The 19,928-nt window shown below is 47.6% G+C and overlaps 1 protein-coding gene across 3 annotated transcripts in view; it reads left to right on the top strand.

The window, feature by feature from the left end:
• The window catches only part of LOC112109798 (translocating chain-associated membrane protein 1-like), a 56,383-nt gene that overhangs the window by 16,016 nt on the left and 20,439 nt on the right, over positions 1–19,928 (top strand). For all 3 annotated transcript variants that reach the window (XM_024204441.3, XM_024204440.3, XM_024204442.3), the window contains exon 2: positions 8,474–8,534. In XM_024204441.3, the coding sequence (XP_024060209.1) occupies positions 8,474–8,534 (61 nt within the window). The remainder of the gene's footprint in view (positions 1–8,473; positions 8,535–19,928) is intronic.

Here is a 19,928-nt window from a genome sequence, read left to right as displayed (position 1 = left end):
AGGGCGATCTTAGTGGGCCCTCCGTGGTAGCAGACATGCCCCCTCCACGCCACAATCAAGTACTCCGGGATCATGGCCCGACATAGCATGGCGGCATACGGCCCCGGTTTCTGCATGCTTTCCCGCAGCATGCGTTCTCTCTGGGTGTCCGGGATCCTCAGGAGGGTGATGTCGCTCATGACGCCCTGCTTTGAATTAGGGAGGGGAATGTTAGTATTGGGACTGCTTTACAGCCACGCGGTGGAGGGAGAGGGGCAGCATACAGGGATCTTTCCCTGGGACAGCCGCGAGGGGGTGGGACAGGGGCAGAGTTGATGCTGTCCTGATTGCTGGCAGCAGAGACTGGCATTGCTTTCAATGTGAAAGGAGGCCAGTGCTACTGCTGGAGTTTTAAGCAGCCACAAGTCTGCGGCTTACCATTATTGCCCGCTCCAGAAGTTCAGGTCTCCAGCCACAGTTCTCTGAACAGTCCAAGACCTCCGCAAGTCCACAGGCACTGAAGGCGACGGCCGAAAATTCGACCTTGTCCTGAGTGCGCATGTGAGAGGTGCAGTGCATGGTCTTGTTCACAGAGAAAGACTAGGTTCTTTGTATACAATTTCATTTATCTGTCTCAGGAATTCACTCCCTTTTCACAATTCACACAGACACATCTGCGACTGTCTCCCAACCCAGCCTCTCAGCACACTCCCAGAGGCTAGCGCAGATTAGGCGGAGGAAGAAGAAGACGCGTGAAGACATGTTCTCAGAACTAATGGACTGCTCCCGAGCCCAGGCAGCCCAGCAGACACAGTGGAGGGAGAACTTGTCACAAATGCACCGAGCAGTCATGGAACGGGAGGAGAGGTGGCGTCAGGAGGACCAACAGGCTACTGAAAAGCTGCTTGGACTAATGAGGGAGCAAACGGACACGCTCCGGCGCCTTGTGGATGTTCTGCAAGACCGGAGGCAGGAGGACAGAGCCCCGCTGCAGTCTATCTGTAACCGCCCTCACCCGCCACCAAGTCCCACACCACCCTCACCCAAACTCCAAAGAAGGAGGGGCGGCAAGGGCCGTCAAAACTTTCAGTCAACCCCTGCAGACTGCTCTAGCACTAGAAGGCTGACATTCCCCAAAATTTCATAAGTCCTTTCCCACCCACCTCACAGAAGCCCCCGTCCAAGTTTCACACCCCACGTTTCATGTCTGGTTCGCAATAAAATGTTTGTTTCTGTCCATTACTGTTTCAGTCAGGTTCTTTTGAGGGAGAGTCTGTCTGGAGGGGGGGATGGGGCTTGGTAATTGGGCAGGACAGTGACCTTTAGCAGGGTACAGAGGCGGTGTCAGGTCCAGCATCAGGACACATACACAGTGCAGTCACTGGTTACCCTGGTCAGTCTGGGAGGTGTTTTTCATGTTCTCCATTGAAATAACCAGTCCACCAGTGCGGAGCCTGTCATTCCGGGAGTTTAGAAGCATCATTTGCATCAGAACACTGAACCCGCCCCCCGCCACAGTCTGCGTCCCCGGTTTAAAATATTCCCGCGAAAACAGCAATACAGACAACGCTGTTCATTAACAAAATCGAAATGATTTTATTTTTTGGGAAGGGGAAGGGGGTGAAGGGGGTATGTAACTGGAGAGGATAGTCAAAATGAACTGGGTAAAGAAACGGGGGCAGGTTCAGCTTCTCTGTCCACAAACTGAAAAGTCACTGGTTGCCCTGCTCACTCAGGAACCTAGCTTTCAAAGCCTCCCGGATGCACAGGGCGTCCCGCTGGGATCTTCTAATGGCCCGGCTGTCTGGCTGGACGTAATCAGCAGCCAGGCTATTTGCCTCTAGCTCCCACCCCGCCATAAAGGTCTCCCCCTTGCTCTCACATAGATTGTGGAGCACACAGCAAGCTGCAATAACGATGGGGATATTGGTTTCACTGAGATCACAGCGAGTGAGTAAGCTTCTCCATCTCCCTTTGAGACGGCCAAAAGCACACTCCACCACCATTCTGCACTTGCTGAGACGGTAGTTGAACAGTTCTTTTTCTGTGTCCAGGGCGCCAGTATAGGGCTTCATGAGCCAGGGCATTAGCGGGTAGGCTGGGTCCCCGAGGATGACTGTAGGCATCTCCACATCCCCAAGAGTTATTTTGTGGTCTGGGAAGTAAATACCTTCCTGCAGCCGTCTAAACAGACCAGAGTTCCTGAACACACGAGCGTCATGAACCTTGCCCGGCCATCCGACGTAGATGTTTGTAAACCGTCCCCGATGGTCCACCAGTGCTTGCAGCACCATTGAAAAGTAGCCCTTTCTATTGATGTACTGGCTGGCCTGGTGGTCCGGTCCCAGGATAGGGATGTGAGTCCCATCGATAGCCCCTCCGCAGTTTGGAAATCCCATCGCGGCAAAGCCATCTATGATGACCTGCGCGTTTCCCAGGGTCACAACCTTTGGGAGCAGTACCTTCACGATTGCCTTGGCTACTTGCATGACAACAACCCCCACGGTAGTTTTGCCCACACCAAAGTGGTTCGCGACTGACCGGTAGCTGTCCGGCGTTGCAAGCTTCCAGAGGGCTATGGCCACTCGCTTCTGGACAGTGAGGGCTGCTCGCATGCGGGTGTCCTTGCGCTTCAGGGCAGGGGACAGCAACTCACAAAGTTCGAGGAAAGTCCCCTTCCGCATGCGAAAGTTTCGCAGCCACTGGGATTCATCCCAGACCTGAAGCACTATACGGTCCCACCAGTCCGTGCTTGTTTCCCGGGCCCAGAATCGCCGTTCAACAAAATCCACATGCCCCATTGCCACCGTGATGTCCTGGGCGCTGGGGCTCGTGGTTTCTGACAGCTCTGTGCCACTCTCCGACTTCAGGCTCTCACGGCGGTGCCGTAGCCTCCTCGCCCGATTTCTCTGCATCTGCCTCAGGGAAAGGTGTATGATAAGCTGCGAGGTGTTGAGAACGGCCACAAGTGCAGCGATGGTCGCAGCGTGATCCATGATCGCAGTGCTGTGGCGTCCGCGCTGTCACTGACCAGAAAAGTGCGCGAACTGATTTCCCGCCGGCGCTTTCATGGAGGGAGGGAGGGCGTTAGTGACGGACGGATGACGACAAATTTTTTTTACCCAGAAGGCATTGGCGGCTCGACCCAGAATTCCGATGGGCAGCGGGGACTGCGGGAACTGTGGGATAGCTGCCCACAGTGCACCGCTTCCAATATCGACGCTCGCCCCGTTAGTGTGGACTCACAAAGTCGAATTACTGTCCTTAGTGTGTCCTTAGTGTGGACACACACGTTCGACTTTGCAATATCGATTCCACATATTCGATTTAAGTAAAATCGAATTACCCTCGTAGTGTAGACATACCCTAAGTAAGCTTTGTGAGGCATTTGGTCAGCTTCTTTAGGAAGGACTTCGCCAGGTTAAGTACCTAATCAGGAAACACTTGGGGAACAATGCATCTTGGAATGCTCCAATCCACATAAGAAGTCTTCCTGGAGACATGCAAGATACCATGTGGACAATGGCTTCGGCCTGTAAAGACTGAGTCATGCAGGGACATGTGACTTGCCCAGGTGACTCCAGAACTCCATCTTGGAGCTGGACTTTGCATAGGAGGGGGGTCTCCACCCACAAGACAGAGTCTATTTAAACCCGTGGGAGACCCTTCCATTATGTCTTCAGCTGGCTAAGGAAGGAGCCTCTCCACCCTCTCAGGATACTTGAAGGGAACTGGAACAAAAGACAGTAACTACAGGGGGTGTGAGTGATTGCTGGACCCAGGCTAAAAGGAGATTAGCCTGTAAAAGGGAGCATTCTGGAACTGGTGAGGAACTTATCTGTATTTAGTTTGATTAGACATAGATTTGCGCATTTTATTTTATTTTACTTGGTGACTTACTTTGTTCTGTCCGTTACTACTTGGAACCACTTAAATGCTACTGTCTGTATTTAATAAAGTCACTTTTTATTTAGTAATTTACTCAGAGTATGTATTTAATACCTGGGGGAGCAAACAACTGTGCATATCTCTCTATCAGTGTTATAGAGGGCGAACAATTTATGAGTTTGCCCTGCATAAGATTTATGTAGGGTAAAACGGATTTATTTGGGTTTAGTCCCCATTGAGAGTTGAGCATCTGAGTGCTAGAGACAAGCACACTTCTGTGAGCTGTTTTCAGGTAAACTTGCAGCTTTGGGGCAAGTGATTCAGACCCTGGGTCTGTGTTGGAGCAGACGGGAGTGTCTGGCTCAGCAAGACAGGGTGCTGGAGTCCTGAGCTGGCAGGGAAAACAGAAGCAGGGGTAGTCTTTGCACATTAGGTGGCAGCTCCCAAGGGGGTTTCTGTGATCCAACCCGTCACAACTATAACTATGTCACTCAGGGGTGTGAAAAATCCACATCCCTGAGCAATGCAGTTAAACTGAGCTAACGTCTGGCTTAGACAGCAGTAGGTCGACGAGACCTAGCTACTGCCTCTTGGGGAGGTGGATTACCTATGCTGACAGGCGAAGTCCTCCTGTCGGCATAGGTAGTGTCTTCACTGAAGTGCTATAGTATTGCCACTTGTGACAGGATCAGGCCACTGGGCTACAGGCAGGGCTGGCTCCAGTTTTTCTGCTGCCCCAAGCAGCAGAAAAAAAAGACGAGCAGCGACACTTCGGCAGCAGCTCAATCGCGCAGCTTCTTAGGAGGCACTTCAGCAGCGGGTCCTCCCTCTCTTCCTCTTCGGTGGCATAGCCCCAGGTTAAGCAGGTCCCTTTTCCCTGGGTAAGGTAACAGGGGCAGTTCCAGAACAATCAGGAACTTGCTGGAACAAATTAAGGCAGACAGGCTAATTAGGACACCTGGAGCCAATTAAGAAGCTGCTAGAATCAATTAAGATAGGCAGGCTAATCAGGGCACCTGGTTTAAAAAGGACCTCACTTCAGTCAGTGAGGGGCGTGTGTGAGGAGTTGGGAGTAAGAGGAGCAAGAAGCTGAGAGTGAGTAGACGTACTGCTGGAGGACTGTGAAGTACAAGCATTACCAGACATCAGGAGAGAGGTCCTGTGGTGAGGATAAAGAAGGTGCTGGGAGGAGGCCATGGGGAAGTAGCCCAGGGAGTTGTAGCTAGCTGTCACACAGCTGTTATAGGAGACACCGTAGAAAGCTGCAATCCACAGGGCTCTGGGCTGGAACCTGGAGTAGAGGGCGGGCCTGGGTTCCCCCCATCCCCTCAACTCCCTATTTGATATAGGAGGAGTTGATCTGGATTGTGGGTCCCACCAGAGGGGAAGGTCTCTGGCCTGTCCCCCGACCCATTAGGTGGGCCAGCAGAGACTGCAGGGATTGTTCTCCTCCTTTTCCCAATGCTGGCCAGTGATGAGGTTAGCCAAGTGAATGGCAGGTTAGTGCCACTAACAGAAGGAACCAAACTGAGGACTGCCGTGAACCTCTGAGGTGAGCAAATCCGCCAGAAAGCACTGAACCCACCAAGGCACAGGAAGAACTTTATCACACACTGTAGCACTTCAAAGTGTAGACAGGCCTTAAGAGTTGAACCCACAAAGCAACTTAGGATCCTAACTTCCACTGAAGTCAGGAGCCTAAGTCCTGGTCCACACTAACCCCCCACTTCGAACTAAGGTACGCAAATTCAGCTACGTTAATAACGTAGCTGAATTCAAAGTACCTTAGTTTGAATTTACCGCGGGTCCAGAGGCGGCAGGCAGGCTCCCCCGTCGATGCCGCATACTCCTTTCGCCGAGCTGGAGTACCGGCGTCGACAGCGAGCACTTCCGGGATCGATTTATTGCGTCTAGACAAGACGCGATAAATCGATCCCAGAAGATCGATTGCTTACGGCCGGACCAGGAAGTAAGTGTAGACCTGCCCTAAGTTGCTTTGTGGATTCCACTCTAAGTGCTATAACTTTGGGAAGGATAAGCTATATCGCACATACTCATACCTAAAAGGCTGAATCCCTGCATTAAGTGCAAAACTCAACACTCTCAACTATGGATAAGGCTCTTTGTTTTTGGTTTTTAATTATTTCCCAGGAATTTATTGGGTTTTATTTAAAAACTTGAAAAAACTGTGGGAAAATTGGTAAAAACTGAAAATGAAGGCCATGTGGCAGTTGAAGAAGCCACACACACACATACCCCACACAGTGGTCAGAGGTGTCTCGACTGCTGAGACCTGGCTCCCTGCCCTTCTTTATTCCCTCTGTACTGAGGAAGCGAACTAGGCCGCAGGGGGCTCTGTCCAGCAGTGGGGCAGTACTTATAGGATGCAGCCTTCCATTCCCTGCAAGCCTGTGATCTTTGCTGCTGGGACAAGGCTCCCTATCCATCTCGTGCTCCCACTAAGCAGAGAAAGCAAATGGGGGGGGGGGGGGTGAAGGGGCACACTGGAGGGCCAAAGTCCACAGAGAAACGGAAGGCTGCAGCCTGTAAATACTGACACCCTCCGCCAGACAGAGACCCTTCCTGATTCTGCCAGCCATTCAGCGCAACCTATCTGCTTTCCCTGTTTTAAAAAAATAAATTTTTTCTTGGGTTCTGAAAAGGCCAACATTTGGGTGAAAATTGGTAAAACTCAAATGTTATTTTTTCCAAAAAACAAGGAATTTTTTTGGGGGGAAATTGGTAAATGCCAATAACGAAGAGCCTTAACTATGGAGTTATAACTGGTGCCTCCATAAGTTATGCCTCTACAATTGAGGTTGTGAAAGGCGAGCCACATCAGCACCATTACACTGCTCCCAGCCCAGTGCCCAGACTTCTCTCCCACCCAACAGTCCGTATGCCAACCCCAGAGAACTACATGCAAATGTCAGAACCGCTGACCTCTTCAGTATTCCCTCTGGTTGTAAAGGAGCTGCCTCCTGGTGTTGCTAAGGGTGGAGGGGAGGTACCACTCTCTGGGAATTACAGCGCGTCTGCCTATGTGGTGATCTGGAACAGATGGTGTTTTGGTCATGGCCCAAGCCTAGCTCGCTAAAGGTAGGGTGACCAGACAGCAAATGTGAAAAATCAGGAGGGTAATAGGAGCCTATATAAGAAAACGACCTCAAAATTGGGACTGTCCCTATAAAATTGGGACATCTGGTCACCCTAGCTAAGGGGCATGGGAGGGCTCTGCTAGCCTCTTCCCTTTTCGTTTGGTATTGTTGGCACTTGCATCTACATGGCAATATATTCTTGTCTTTTGGGAGCAGACACTTGGCTGCCATTCCCACAACAGAGAGACAAGTCAAACTGTCATTTCACAAGCGAAAAAGACAGAACTCCTTTTTCCCATTGAGAACTGTTTTTAAAAGAGAGTTCCTTGATATTATAGGTCTTCTGGTATATGAGGTTCACATGTATGTACCCCTAACCGTATAACTTAATTATTCATACAAGGGATTGATGTGCAGTTTGTGACCCATGATTTAATTTTGGATGTTTACTTTTTAAAAAATTTGTTATGCCACTTCAGCTTCCTCAGTGCTAGTTGAGTTTGTGTATATTTTACATAACTACATATTTCTGTGCATCCTTATATCCATGTTACTAGAAATTACAGATTTCATAATACCTGGGGAAAAGCTTTTTCTGGTATGATTCATATTTCCTTATAAATCTTTCCAATGCCGGTCAGTTTAAAAGAGAGTGTACAGTGGATTAGACTTTGTGCATGTTACAACAGCATGCATGCTCCTCTCTCATACAAATTTACAAGTGATTCCTGGGAACCCATCTCTGGCTTTATGTCCTGGAAATTTGAATTCATACATTCAGATAGATCTATTTGCTATGGGAGGCCTAGGTACTTGGATGCTGCAGTGATGGGCATGGTATAAAAATCTAGTTTTAAAAGTCTGCTCGACTTACTCATTTGACTAATGTTAAATAGGATTTAAAGAATCTTTTTTACTTTTGGAGAAAATGAAAGTCATTTTAATTTCTGTACCCTCTGTTCTGTGCTGAAAACAACATTTAAAATATTTTGTAAAGTGGTGCGAGAAGGACGACATTGAGCCTTAAGCTAAAATAGACTCATAGATTTAATGCCAGAAGGCACTATCGTGATAATCTAGTCATAGCCCCATACAGCATAGACACACATGTTAAATGATTTATTTGAAAAGTGGATGTGGGTGTGTGAAATCAGCAATGGTTGATGGTATCAACTATCAGCATGTAGTATAGTCTTTAACCAAGACTGGCTGAGTGGGTCCCATCCCCACTTTCTTTGCCAAGTTCCAGTTACTTTAACTTTATATGTTAAGGGTTTCTGCTTCATAAATAATTCATATTAATAACTGTTTGCATTAAAGTAACCATGTTCCCTCAAAATTTATTTTAATTGATTTCATATTCTTCTTCATAGACTTCATCTGAAAAGGAGTGTTTAGGGGCTCTGGAATTACTATGCTTGTAGTTTAGCGGGTGTTTAAAACTTTTTGAATATTAATGTAGCCAATTTTTCTATTTTTTTTTTCCCTCTCTCTCTTTTAAATTTCAGGTCACAGCCAAGTATGTCATCATCTTTATTACTGTGCAGTACAACGTTACCTACACCACTGGTAAGAATAAAGCAAATCCACCATCTATTTCTATATAGCGTAACAACCCAATTATAAAAAGTTTCCATTTATAAATAATAATGGTCTTATCTCTAACTCATTTCACTTGTATATCAGAGAATCTTTCTTATTTCTGTTTGTCTTGGGAATTTCTAATGTTCTCATCATTATAACACCTAAGGTCCCAGTTCTTCACTAGTGATAAGCAATTATCACTTTGATTTTTTGGCTATAGTTAATATTGCTATTGCACCAAAGCTTGACTTGATTAGGCATGATATGCCTTCCACTTTCTTTTTATAACTTGGTGCTTTTCATACCAAGTAGAATATTTTGTAACTCTGAACGTGGTTTCCTAAATGTTTCCTATTTTTAATCACACATTGTCTTACGTTCTTAAATGGATTAATTTATTTTTGTCTTTAAAAGTACCAGATATTACTTCATGGATAACTATCTAAAATAGCTAGATGCTGAATAATGGCATAAGATACTTCTCACTTTATGTCCCATCAGATACATTTATTTTAAAATGACATTATTGACTTGAAATCTAATCAATATATATTTAAAACATAAAATAAAATAACTTCAGGAACTACACCTTCCCTTGGGTTCCGTTACCAATTTTTGTAGTTGTAATCACATTTTCCTCTCTCTATATCTGAGACACTTCACATCTTCCAACTCCTGCAACAAATGAGGCAGCAGTTCTATAGACAACAGCCTCAAACACTGTACAACTCTGATTCATTCCTAGAGCACTGTCCTTTCTCTGCACTGACAGAGGCAGAGGTGCTGTGGGAAAAAATAGCATATGGTCACGTAATTAAAGACTATATTATAATGTATACACAGCAGGAGGTTGAATTAAGGTTTTATGGGCACCCTTAATTCTGACACTTTGTAACTCTTCAGTACTTAACTTTGCAATCTTAACATTCCTTCAGCATAGTGTATTTTGGGTGTAATAAATAAATAAGATAATCCAACAACCCCACAACACTGAAAAAGCAGAATTTGACCCTAGTTTGTCACCAGCAAGGCTCAGACATTTACGTCCACAGTACAGATGTCCACCATTCGAACTATGGGTATGTCTACACTACGGGATACTCCGAATTTACAGAATTCAATTTTTGGCAACCGATTGTATAAAGTCGAGTGTATGCGCCACACGAAGCACATTAATTCGGTGGTGTGCATCCATGTACCGAGGTTAGCGTCGACTTCCGGAGTGTTGCACTGTGGATAGCTATCCCATAGTTCCCGCAGTCTCCCCCGCCCATTGAGATCCCAATGCCTGATGGGGCCAAAAACATTTTCGCGGGTGGTTCTGGGTACATCCTCCTCATCCCTCCGGGAAAGCAACGGCAGACAGCCGTTTCGCGCCTTTTTTCCTGGGTGAACTGTGCAGACGCCATACCACGGCAAGCATGGAGCCCATTCAGCTCAAGTCAGCAGTCATGAACATTGTAAACACCTCGCGCATTATCGTGCAGTTTATGCTGAACCAGGACCTGAAAAACCAGGCGAGGAGGTGGCGACGAGAGTGCTGAGGACATGGACACAGAATTCTCTCAAACCTTGAGTCCCGGCGCTTTGGAGATCATGTTGTTAATGGGGCAGGTTCTAGCTGTGGAACGCCGATTCTGGGCCCGGGAAACAAGCACAGGCTGGTGGGACCGCATAGTGTTGCAGGTGTGGGACGATTCCCAGTGGCTGCGAAACTTTCACATGCGTAAGGGCACTTTCATGGAACTTTGACTTGCTTTCCCCTGCCCTGAAGTGCCAGAATACCAAGATGAGAGCAGCCCTCACAGTTGAGAAGTGAGTGGCGATAGCCCTGTGGAAGTTTGCAACACCAGACAGCTACCGGTCAGTCGGGAATCAATTTGGAGTGGGCAAATCTACTGTGGGGGCTGCTGTGATGCAAGTAGCCAAAGCAATCGCTGAGCTGCTGCTACCAAAGGTAGTGACTCTGGGAAATGTGCAGGTCATAGTGGATGGCTTTGCTGCAATGGGATTCCCTAACTGTGGTGGGGCGATAGATGGAACCCATATCCCTATCTTGGCACCAGAGCACCAGGGCAGCCAGTACATAAACCGCAAAGGGTACTTTTCAATGGTGCTGCAAGCCCTGGTGGATCACAAGGGATGTTTCAGCAACATCAAGGTGGGATGGCCGGGAAGGGTTCATGACGCTCGCGTCTTCAGGAACACTAATCTGTTTAAACGGCTGCAGCAAGGGATTTACTTCTCAGACCAGAAAATAACCGTTGGGGATGTTGAGATGCCTATAGTTATCCTTGGGGACCCAGCCTACCCCTTTATGCCATGGCTCATGAAGCCATACACAGGCAGCCTGGACAGTAGTCAGGAGCTGTTCAACTACAGGCTGAGCAAGTGCAGAATGGTGGTAGAATGTGCAGTTGGACGTTTAAAGGGTCGCTGGCGCACATTACTGACTCGCTCAGACCTCAGCCAAACCAATATTCCCATTGTTATTGCTGCTTGCTGTGTGCTCCACAATCTCTGTGAGAGTAAGGGGGAGACGTTTATGGCGGGGTGGGAGGTTGAGACAAATCGCCTGGCCGCTCATTACGCGCAGCCAGACACCAGGGCGATTAGACGAGCACACCAGGAAGCGCTGCGTATCAGCAAAGCTTTGAAAACCAGTTTCATGACTGGCCAGGCTACGGTGTGAAAGTTCTGTTTATTTCTCCTTGATGAAAACAGGCCCCTTGATTGACTCATTCACTGTAAGCAAACCACCCTCCCCCCTTCGATCACAGCTTGCTTTCAAAGGAAATAAAGTCACTATCATTTAAAAATCATGTATTCTTTATTAATTGATTATAAACATAGGGAGAGAACTGACAAGGTAGCCCGGGTGGGGTTTGGGAGGAGGATAGGAGGGAAGGAAAAGGCCATTTCAAAAGTTCAAAATAATGACAGCCTTTTGCTTGGGCTGTCCACTGGGGTGGAGTGGGAGGGTGCACGGAGCCTCCCCCCCCCACGTTCTTGGGCGTCTGGGTGAGGAGGCTATGGAACATGGTGAGGGGGGAGGGCGGTTATACAGGGGCTGCAGCGGCACTCTGTGATCCTGCTGCCGTTCCTGAAGCTCCACCGGATGCCGGAGCATGTCCGTTTGATCACGCAGCAGCCCCTGCGTTGCAGCCTGCCATCTCTTATCTCGAGCGTCCCTCCTGTCCTCACGTTCACTGGCATCTTTCCTGTACTTTGATACCATGTCCTTCCACTCATTCAGATGAGCTTTTTCATCGCGGGTCGATTGCATGATTTCTGAGAACATGTCGTCTCGCATGCGTTTTTTTCGCCGTCTTATCTGAGATAGCCTTCGGAACGGAGGAGGGAGGCTTGAAAAATTTGCAGCTGCGGGAGGGAGGGAAAAAAGGGAGAGAAGTATTTAAAAAGATACATTTTACAGAACAATGCTTATACTCTTTCACGGTGAACAACACTATTCACATTACATAGCACATGTGATTTCGGTACAAGGTCGCCTTTTGCATCTTATATTGAGTGCCTGCGGCTTTGGTGTTAGAGATCACAGACGCAGGGCCGGGCAACAGAATTCAGCTTGCATGCAGCCATGGTAAGCCTTTGTCTTTCGGCTTCTGCAACCTTCATAAAAGCAGCACCCTCCTTCCCATATCAAGCAAAGCCCATTGAGTGCTGCGGTTTTTCTGTTAACGTGCAGCAGCAGAAACCAAACTAAACGCCCCCACCACCCATCCAATTCTCTGGGATGATCGCTTTACCCCTCCCCCCACAGCGTTGCTGGTATCAGGGAAGATCCCTGCTAGCCAAACGCGAAAAGCTCAGCGCCAATGCCCGCCACCCCGCCCCCCCCCCCCCCGGCCCGCTTGGCTAACTGCAGGGAAGGATTTCTTTTCAGCCACAGGCAAACAGCCCAGTAGGAACGGCCACCTCTGTCCCCTTCATTAAATTCCCATATTTCAACCAGGTTACCATGAACGATATCACTCTCCTCAGGATAACACAGCGAGATGATAAAGAACGGATGTTGCTTGAATGCCAGCAAACACCAGGACCATACGCTGCCAGGCTTTGTCATGCAATGATACCAGATTACTTGCTACTAGCATGGTGTGGTCAAGTGTCCTACCATGGAGGACGGAATAAGGCTGCACTGCCCAGAAACCTTCTGCAAAGGCTTTTGGAGTACCTCCAGGAGAGCTTCATGGAGATGTCCCTGGAGGATTTCTGCTTCATCCCCAGACACGTTAACAGATTTTTTCAGTAGCTGTACTGGCCACGAATGCATCCCAAGTCCTTAGGGCAAATTAATCATTAAAAAACGCTTGCTTTTAAACCATGTTTTATATTTACAAAGGTACACTCACCAGAGGTCCCTTCCATGGCCTCATTGTCTGGGATACTGCCTTGGGAGGGTTGGGAAGGTACTTCAGTCAGGCTGAGAAAAAGATCCTGGCTGTTGGGGAGAACGGAGTACTGTGTGCTCTCCGCAAGCCTGTCCTCCTCCTCCTCCTCATCTTCCCCGTCCGCAGAATCCTCCGGCATGGCTGAGATTACCCCCTCCTCAGAATCCACAGTCAGAGGTGGGGTAGTGGTGGCGGCCCCCCCTAGAATTGCATGCAGCTCAGCATAGAAGCGGCATGTCTGCGGCTCTGACCCGAAGTGACCATTTGCCTCCTTTGTTTTTTGATAGGCTTGTCTGAGCTCCTTAACTTTCACACAGCACTGATATGAGTCCCTATTGTGGCCTCTCCATCATGCCCTTGGAGATTTTTTTCAAATGTTTTGGCATTTCGTCTTTTGGAACGTAGTTCTGCTAGCATGGAATCCTCTCCCCATATAGCGATCAGATCCAATTCCTCTCGTACGGTCGATGCTGGTGCTCTTTTTCGATTCTTGGACTGCATGGTTACCTGTGCTGATGAGCTCTGCGTGGTCACCTGTGCTCTCCATGCTGGACAAATAGGAAATGAAATTCAAAAGTTCGCGGGGCTTTTCCTGTCTATCTGGCCAGTGCATCCGAGTTCAGATTGCTGTCCAGAGCGGTCACAATGGTGCACTGTGGGATAGCTCCCGGAGGCCAATACCGTTGAATTTCGTCCACACTAACCCTAATTCGAACCGGCAATATCGATTTCGGCGCTACTCCCCTCGTCGGAGAGGAGAACAGAAATTGATTTTAAGAGCCCTTTATGTCGAAGTAAATGGCTTTGTTGTGTGGATGGGTGCAGGGTTAATTCAATTTAACGCTGCTAAATTCGACCTAAACTCCTAGTGTAGACCAGGCCTAACAGAGTACCTGGTAGCAGTAAGAGGCTGTTATCTCCATGTGGACCGGCCGCTAGCAGAGGACGAGACACACACTTTATCAATGGGGCAAAGAGCAGAGGAACATAGAGACTCAAGTCTTGGGTTTAACTCCATATTCATAAAATCATAGAATATCAGGGTTGGAAGGGACCTCAGGAGGTCATCTAGTCCAACCCCCTGCTCAAAGCAGGACCAATCCCCAACTAAATCATTCCAGCCAGGGCTTTGTCAAGCCTGACCTTAAAAACCGCTAAGGAAGGAGATTCCACCACCTCCCTAGGTAACCCATTCCAGTGCTTCACTACCCTCCTAGTGAAAAAGTTTTTCCTAATATCCAACCTAAACCTCCCCCACTGCAACTTGAGACCATTACTCCTTGTTCTGTCATCTGGTACCACTGAGAACAGTCTAGATCCATCCTCTTTGGAACCCCCTTTCAGGTAGTTGAAAGAAGCTATCAAATCCCCCCTCATTCTTCTGCAGACTAAACAATCCCAGTTCCCTCCGCCTCTCCTCATAAGTCATGTGCTCCAGCCCCCTAATCATTTTTGTTGCCCTCCGCTGGAGTCTTTCCAATTTTTCCACATCCTTCTTGTAGTGTGGGGCCCAAAACTGGACACAGTACTCCAGATTAGGCCTCACCAATGTCGAATAGAAGGGAATGATCACATCCCTCAATCTGCTGGCAATGCCCCTACTTATACAGCCCAAAATCCCATTAGCCTTCTTAGCAACAAGGGCACACTGTTGACCAAGGCCGGCTCCAGGCACCAGCGCAGCAAGCAGGTGCCTGGGGCGGCCAATGAAGAGGGGCGGCACGTTCGGCTCTTCGGCGACAATTCAGTGGTGGGTCCCTAAGTCCCTCTTGGAGGGAAGGACCTGCCGCCGAATTGCCGCCAAAGAATGAAGCGGTGCGGTGGAGCTGCCGCCAAATTGCTGCTTTTTTTTTTTTTTTTTCCCCTGCCGTTTGGGGCGGCAAAAACCCTGGAGCCGTCCCTGCTGTTGACTCATATCCAGCTTCTTGTCCACTGTAACCCCTAGGTCCTTTTCTGCAGAACTGCTGCCTAGCCATTCGGTCCCTAGTCTGTAGCAGTGCATGGGATTCTTCCATCCTAAGTGCAGGACTCTGCACTTGTCCTTGCTGAACCTCCTCAGGTTTCTTTCGGCCCAATCCTCTAATTTGTCTAGGTCCCTCTGTATCCTATCCCTACCCTCCAGCGTCTCTACCACTCCTCCCAGTTTAGTGTCATCTGCAAACTTGCTGAGGGTGCAGTCCATGCCATCCTCCAGATCATTAATGAAGATATTGAACAAAACTGGCCCCAGGACCAACTCTTGGGGCACTCCACTTGAGGCTGCCAACTAGACATGGAGCCATTGATCACTACCCGTTGAGCCCGACGATCTAGCTGGCTTTCTATCTACCTTATAGTCCATTCATCCAGCCCATACTTCTTTAACTTTCTGGCAAGAATACTGTGGGAGACCGTATCAAAAGTTTTGCTAAAGTCAAGGAATAACACGTCCACTGCTTTCCCCTCATCCACAGAGCCAGTTATCTCGTCATAGAAGGCAATTAGGTTAGTCAGGCATGACTTGCCCTTGGTGAATCCATGCTGGCTGTTCCTGATGACTTTCCTCTCCTCTAAGTGCTTCAGAATTGATTCCTTGAGGGACCTGCTCCATGATTTTTCCAGGGACTGAGGTGAGGCTGACTGGCCTGTAGTTCACAGGATCCTCCTCCTTCCCTTTTTTAAAGATGGGCACTATATTAGCCTTTTTCCAGTCATCCGGGATCTCCCTTGATCGCCATGAGTTTTCAAAGATAATGGCGGATGTGATTGCAGAGCCATTGGCCAACTCCTTTAGCACTCTCGGATGTAGTGCATTCGGCTCCATGGATGTGTGCTCGTCCAACTTTTCTAAATAGTCCTGAACCGCTTCTTTTTTCCACAGAGGGCTGGTCACCTCCTCCCCATGCTGTGCTGCCCAGTGCAGTAGTCTGGGAGCTGACCTTGTTTGTGAAAACAGAGGCAAAAAAAGCATTGAGTACATTAGCTTACATTAACATATTCTGAAGGAGAGTGGTTTTTTTTAGTGGTTATAGACCTCTGTACTCCTCTTTCCACCTCCATGCTCCCATTCCCACCTCAACATTCCTTTCTCACCCTTCTGCATTCTTGTTAGACTTCCTCCTTTTCCTCCATGCTGCCTGGGAGCCAGTAACAGAAGCATTGAGAGCACAGGCAAGACAGTGTTCTTTGAGTGGTTGAAGACATTTATTCCGCTCAGGTGCATGTGTGCCTAGCAGATCAAAGTTGGAGAATTTTGCCTACCAGTAGGGGCAGCACTTGTGCTCCTCCCTTCATAATCCCTTTCATGGCTATATAAGGATGGTGCTGCCTGACCCCCTCTCAGTTCCTTCTCACTGACCACAGCTAGAGTTGCAGCGCTTAGTGTGATCTTTCTTCACACTTGTCTTCACAGCTCTTTGTAACTTCCTTTGTGTACATATTTATAGTTTAGTACCCTTGTAGTTTCTCCCAGTGGGATGCCCTGACTGGGGTTTAAACATTGCCCTTCTTGTGGGGCAGCTATCCTATCTCCTATTCTTGGAGAAAACTCCTGAGACATTACATTCTTTCAAGGACTTGCAGGCCATGCTACGCTTGTTGGAGATTTATAACCAAGCCAGAAAGAGACTGTGTTTTGGGAACCAACAATGGCAATATTGTCCTCACTGATATTTCCATCAGTCTTCCTACCCCATGAGGCAGCAAGATTTCCTTAGAAAGGGGCACAAATATGGAGGAGGAAACCTTCTCGGTCTAGTTTTAGTCAACTGGCTTGTCCTCTTCCTTCTTCAGCTAGATTTGAGTGGCGTTTTGAGAGCAGCACCACAGTTGTCAATGTCATATCCATACTCCAGATATTTGGGGATAGGCTGTCTCACTTGGGAGACAATAAATATGGACAGATGGGTCTTAAACACTGTGGGATTGGGTTATGCCATTAGTTCCTATACATTCCACCCTCCAATTCTCCTGTCCCTCTTGAGGGATCCCTATCATGAGTCACTGCTGTTACAGCAGGTACAACCCTTGTGTACTCTAGGGGCTATAGAGGAGGTTCCTTATTTTTGTGGAAAGGGGTTTTATTCCCAATACTTCCTGATTCCCCCCCAGATTCAAGGGAGGAATGAGACCTATCCTCAATCTCCGTGCTCTCCACAAACATAAGCAAGTACATGAGATTCTGCATGATTACCCTGGCTGCCATTCTTCCCACTCTGAATCACAGTGACTGATTTGCTGTTCTTAATCTCCAGGATGCTTGCTGTCATGTGACAATCTTCCCAGGCCATAGGAAGTTCCTCATATTCCTCATCACTGGCCATCACTACCATTATGCAGTTCTCTCCTTCGGCTTGTCTTCAGCCCTGCGCATCTTTACCAAATGCATGGCTGTGGTGGCAGCCTTTCTCAGGAGGAGGGGAGTTCATATCGTACCTGGATGATTGGCTACTGAGAGGCTCATCCAGGGAACAGGTCCTCAATCATTTCAGGTTCACGCTCAACCTTTTCTATCGGTGGAGTCTGATCTTAAACAGGGGTAAATCAGCTTTGAAGTCAATTCAAAAAATCAAGTTCATTGGAGCCCTGATGGAGTCTATGAATTCGAGGGCATTTCTCCAATCCAAATGGTTCCAGGCAATTCAGCACCTTTGTCAGGATCTCCAGTTTGCACCCTCTGAGCACAATCCAAGTATGCCTGAGGTCACTGGGTCATATGGCTATATGCATGTACATAGTGCAACATGAGAGCTTACGCCCGCACCCTCGTCCTGTTCAGTGGTGGCTAAAGTTAGTCAATTGCCTGAGTTGCCAGCCAATGGACACCCTCGTCCAGGTGCTCCCAGAGACACTGCGCTCTTTACAATGGTGAATGGAATACAACCGTGTGTGTCAAGAGTCTTCTTTGCCTGCCCTTCGCTGATCGAGACAGTAGTTAGTGACGCCACCACAATAAGTTGAGGAGCGCATCTAGGAATGTTAAAAATTCAGAGTTTGTGGTCAGAAGAAGTTTTGTCATATCAACTTGCTAGAACTTTGAGCAATATAGAATATCTGTCAGGCTATTTGGGATCACATCCGGAGGACAGCGATTTTTATTCTCAGATTATACCACTGCAATGTATTATGTGAACAAGCAGGCAGGTGCACACTCCAACCAGCAATAAAGTTCTGGCACCTTTGCATTGAGGAAGGTATTGTATCCAAAGTGGCGTGCTTACCAGGCACTCAGAACCAACTACCTGATTACCTCGGCAGGTCTTTTTCAAACAGCCATGAATGGTCCCTAAAGAACAGTATGCTGAGGTCCATTTTCTAGCAATGAGGAGCCCTTTCACAGACTTGTTTGTGACAAAGGACAACAGAAAATGGCATCAATTCTGTTCTTGAGAGGGACACAGTCCAGGGACTCTTTATCAATGCCTTTCATCAGAACTGGGAAGGGAACGTGATGTATGCCCCCTTCCTCCCCCGTTTCCTCAGGTTATCCTCATGCTCACATTGGATTACTACAAACTAATTCTCATTTCTGACAACATGGCTGAGGCAATGTTGGTTTTCTGATCTCCCCTCTCTCTCAGTTTGACCTCTCAAAACTTTCACTCAACATCATGGCCAGGATGTTTATCCAGCATTGAGCAGTCTGCACCTTAATGCATGGAGGCTGCCTAGCTAGATGAAGGGAAGGAGCAATGCTCAGAGGTAGTTGGAGATGGTTTTAAGTGAAGATGATATTCTCACACCCTATGATGGTGAGATTTTTTTTTAAGGGTGTTATCCATCTTTTTCCACCTGTGAAAGAAACAGTACCATTGTGGGACCTAAATATAGTCCTGGCAGTTCTGATGGGTCCTCTATTTAAGTCAGTAGAAGCATGTTCACATGCTCTCCTCTCTCAGAAAACGGCCTTCCTTGTGGTTATAACATCTGCAGGAAGAGTTAGTGAGTTGCAGTTCTTAATGGCAGAACCTCTGTATACTAAGTTCTTCAAGGACAAGGTGGTATTTAAGACTACACATACATTTTTTTTTTTTTTTTCCTGAAGTGGTATCTGTGTTTCACTTTAATCAGGTTATTTACTTACCTATATTTTTTTCCCAAACCACATTCAAGTGCAAAGGAGCAGCATCTACATAACTTAGATGTCAGGTGGTGCTTAGTGTTTTATTTAGAGAGAAATAAGCCATTTCGTTTATCACCTTGAATCTTTGTGTCCTATGCTGAGCGAATGAAGGGGCAACTAGTTTCCATGCAGACCATTTCCAAGGGGATTACCCTCTGTATTACCATGGTTTATGTAGTGTAGATGACACCTCTAGGCTCTACAATCATTGGAGGTTCATTGAACCAGAGCTTAGTCGACATCTGCTCCATTGCTTAGTGATGTCTCAACAGTGGATATCTGCAGAGCTGAATGGTCTTCTGTGGATACATTTGCTAGACATTTCGCTATCACCATGGCATCAAGATTGGATGTAAATTTTGGGAAGGCACTTCTGGGCACTAACTGTTTAAAGACTCTGAGCCCACCTTCTGCTGGAACTGCTTGTGAGTCACCTGAGTGGAATACAACTCTGCAACCACTCTAAGAAGAGACAGTTGCTTACCTGTATTGTAACTGTTGCTCTTCAAGATGTGGGTGCAGATATGTATTGCATGATCCACCCTCTGCCTCTCCACATAGGAGTCTCCAGCTGGGGATTTCAGTTCAAAGGCACTGCGGGGGGTCAGAGCGGCGCTGCCGTTATGGAGCCATGAGAGGGGTTATGAGGGGAGGGGGCGAGCACCATCCCTACAGGTGCTGCTAGGCAAATTTCTCTGACTTGGGTGTGCGCAGAGCTGAGTTGAATACATGTCTGCACCCACATCTTCAATACTTCGAGACACTAGAGCTTCTCAACAAAATGGTTAAGATTTTTTTTTTTAATTTTAGCAAAATAGCGTACTTCCCTAATCTCATTCTCAGAAATCACTGAACCACTTTATC

Source organism: Terrapene carolina, unplaced genomic scaffold (genome assembly GCF_002925995.2).
Source record: "Terrapene carolina triunguis isolate 2854851 unplaced genomic scaffold, T_m_triunguis-2.0 Scaffold130, whole genome shotgun sequence".
NCBI classification, from domain to species: domain Eukaryota; kingdom Metazoa; phylum Chordata; order Testudines; family Emydidae; genus Terrapene; species Terrapene triunguis.
Note: the sequence above shows the minus strand (reverse complement) of the source record. Positions and strands in the feature narration are given on the sequence as shown.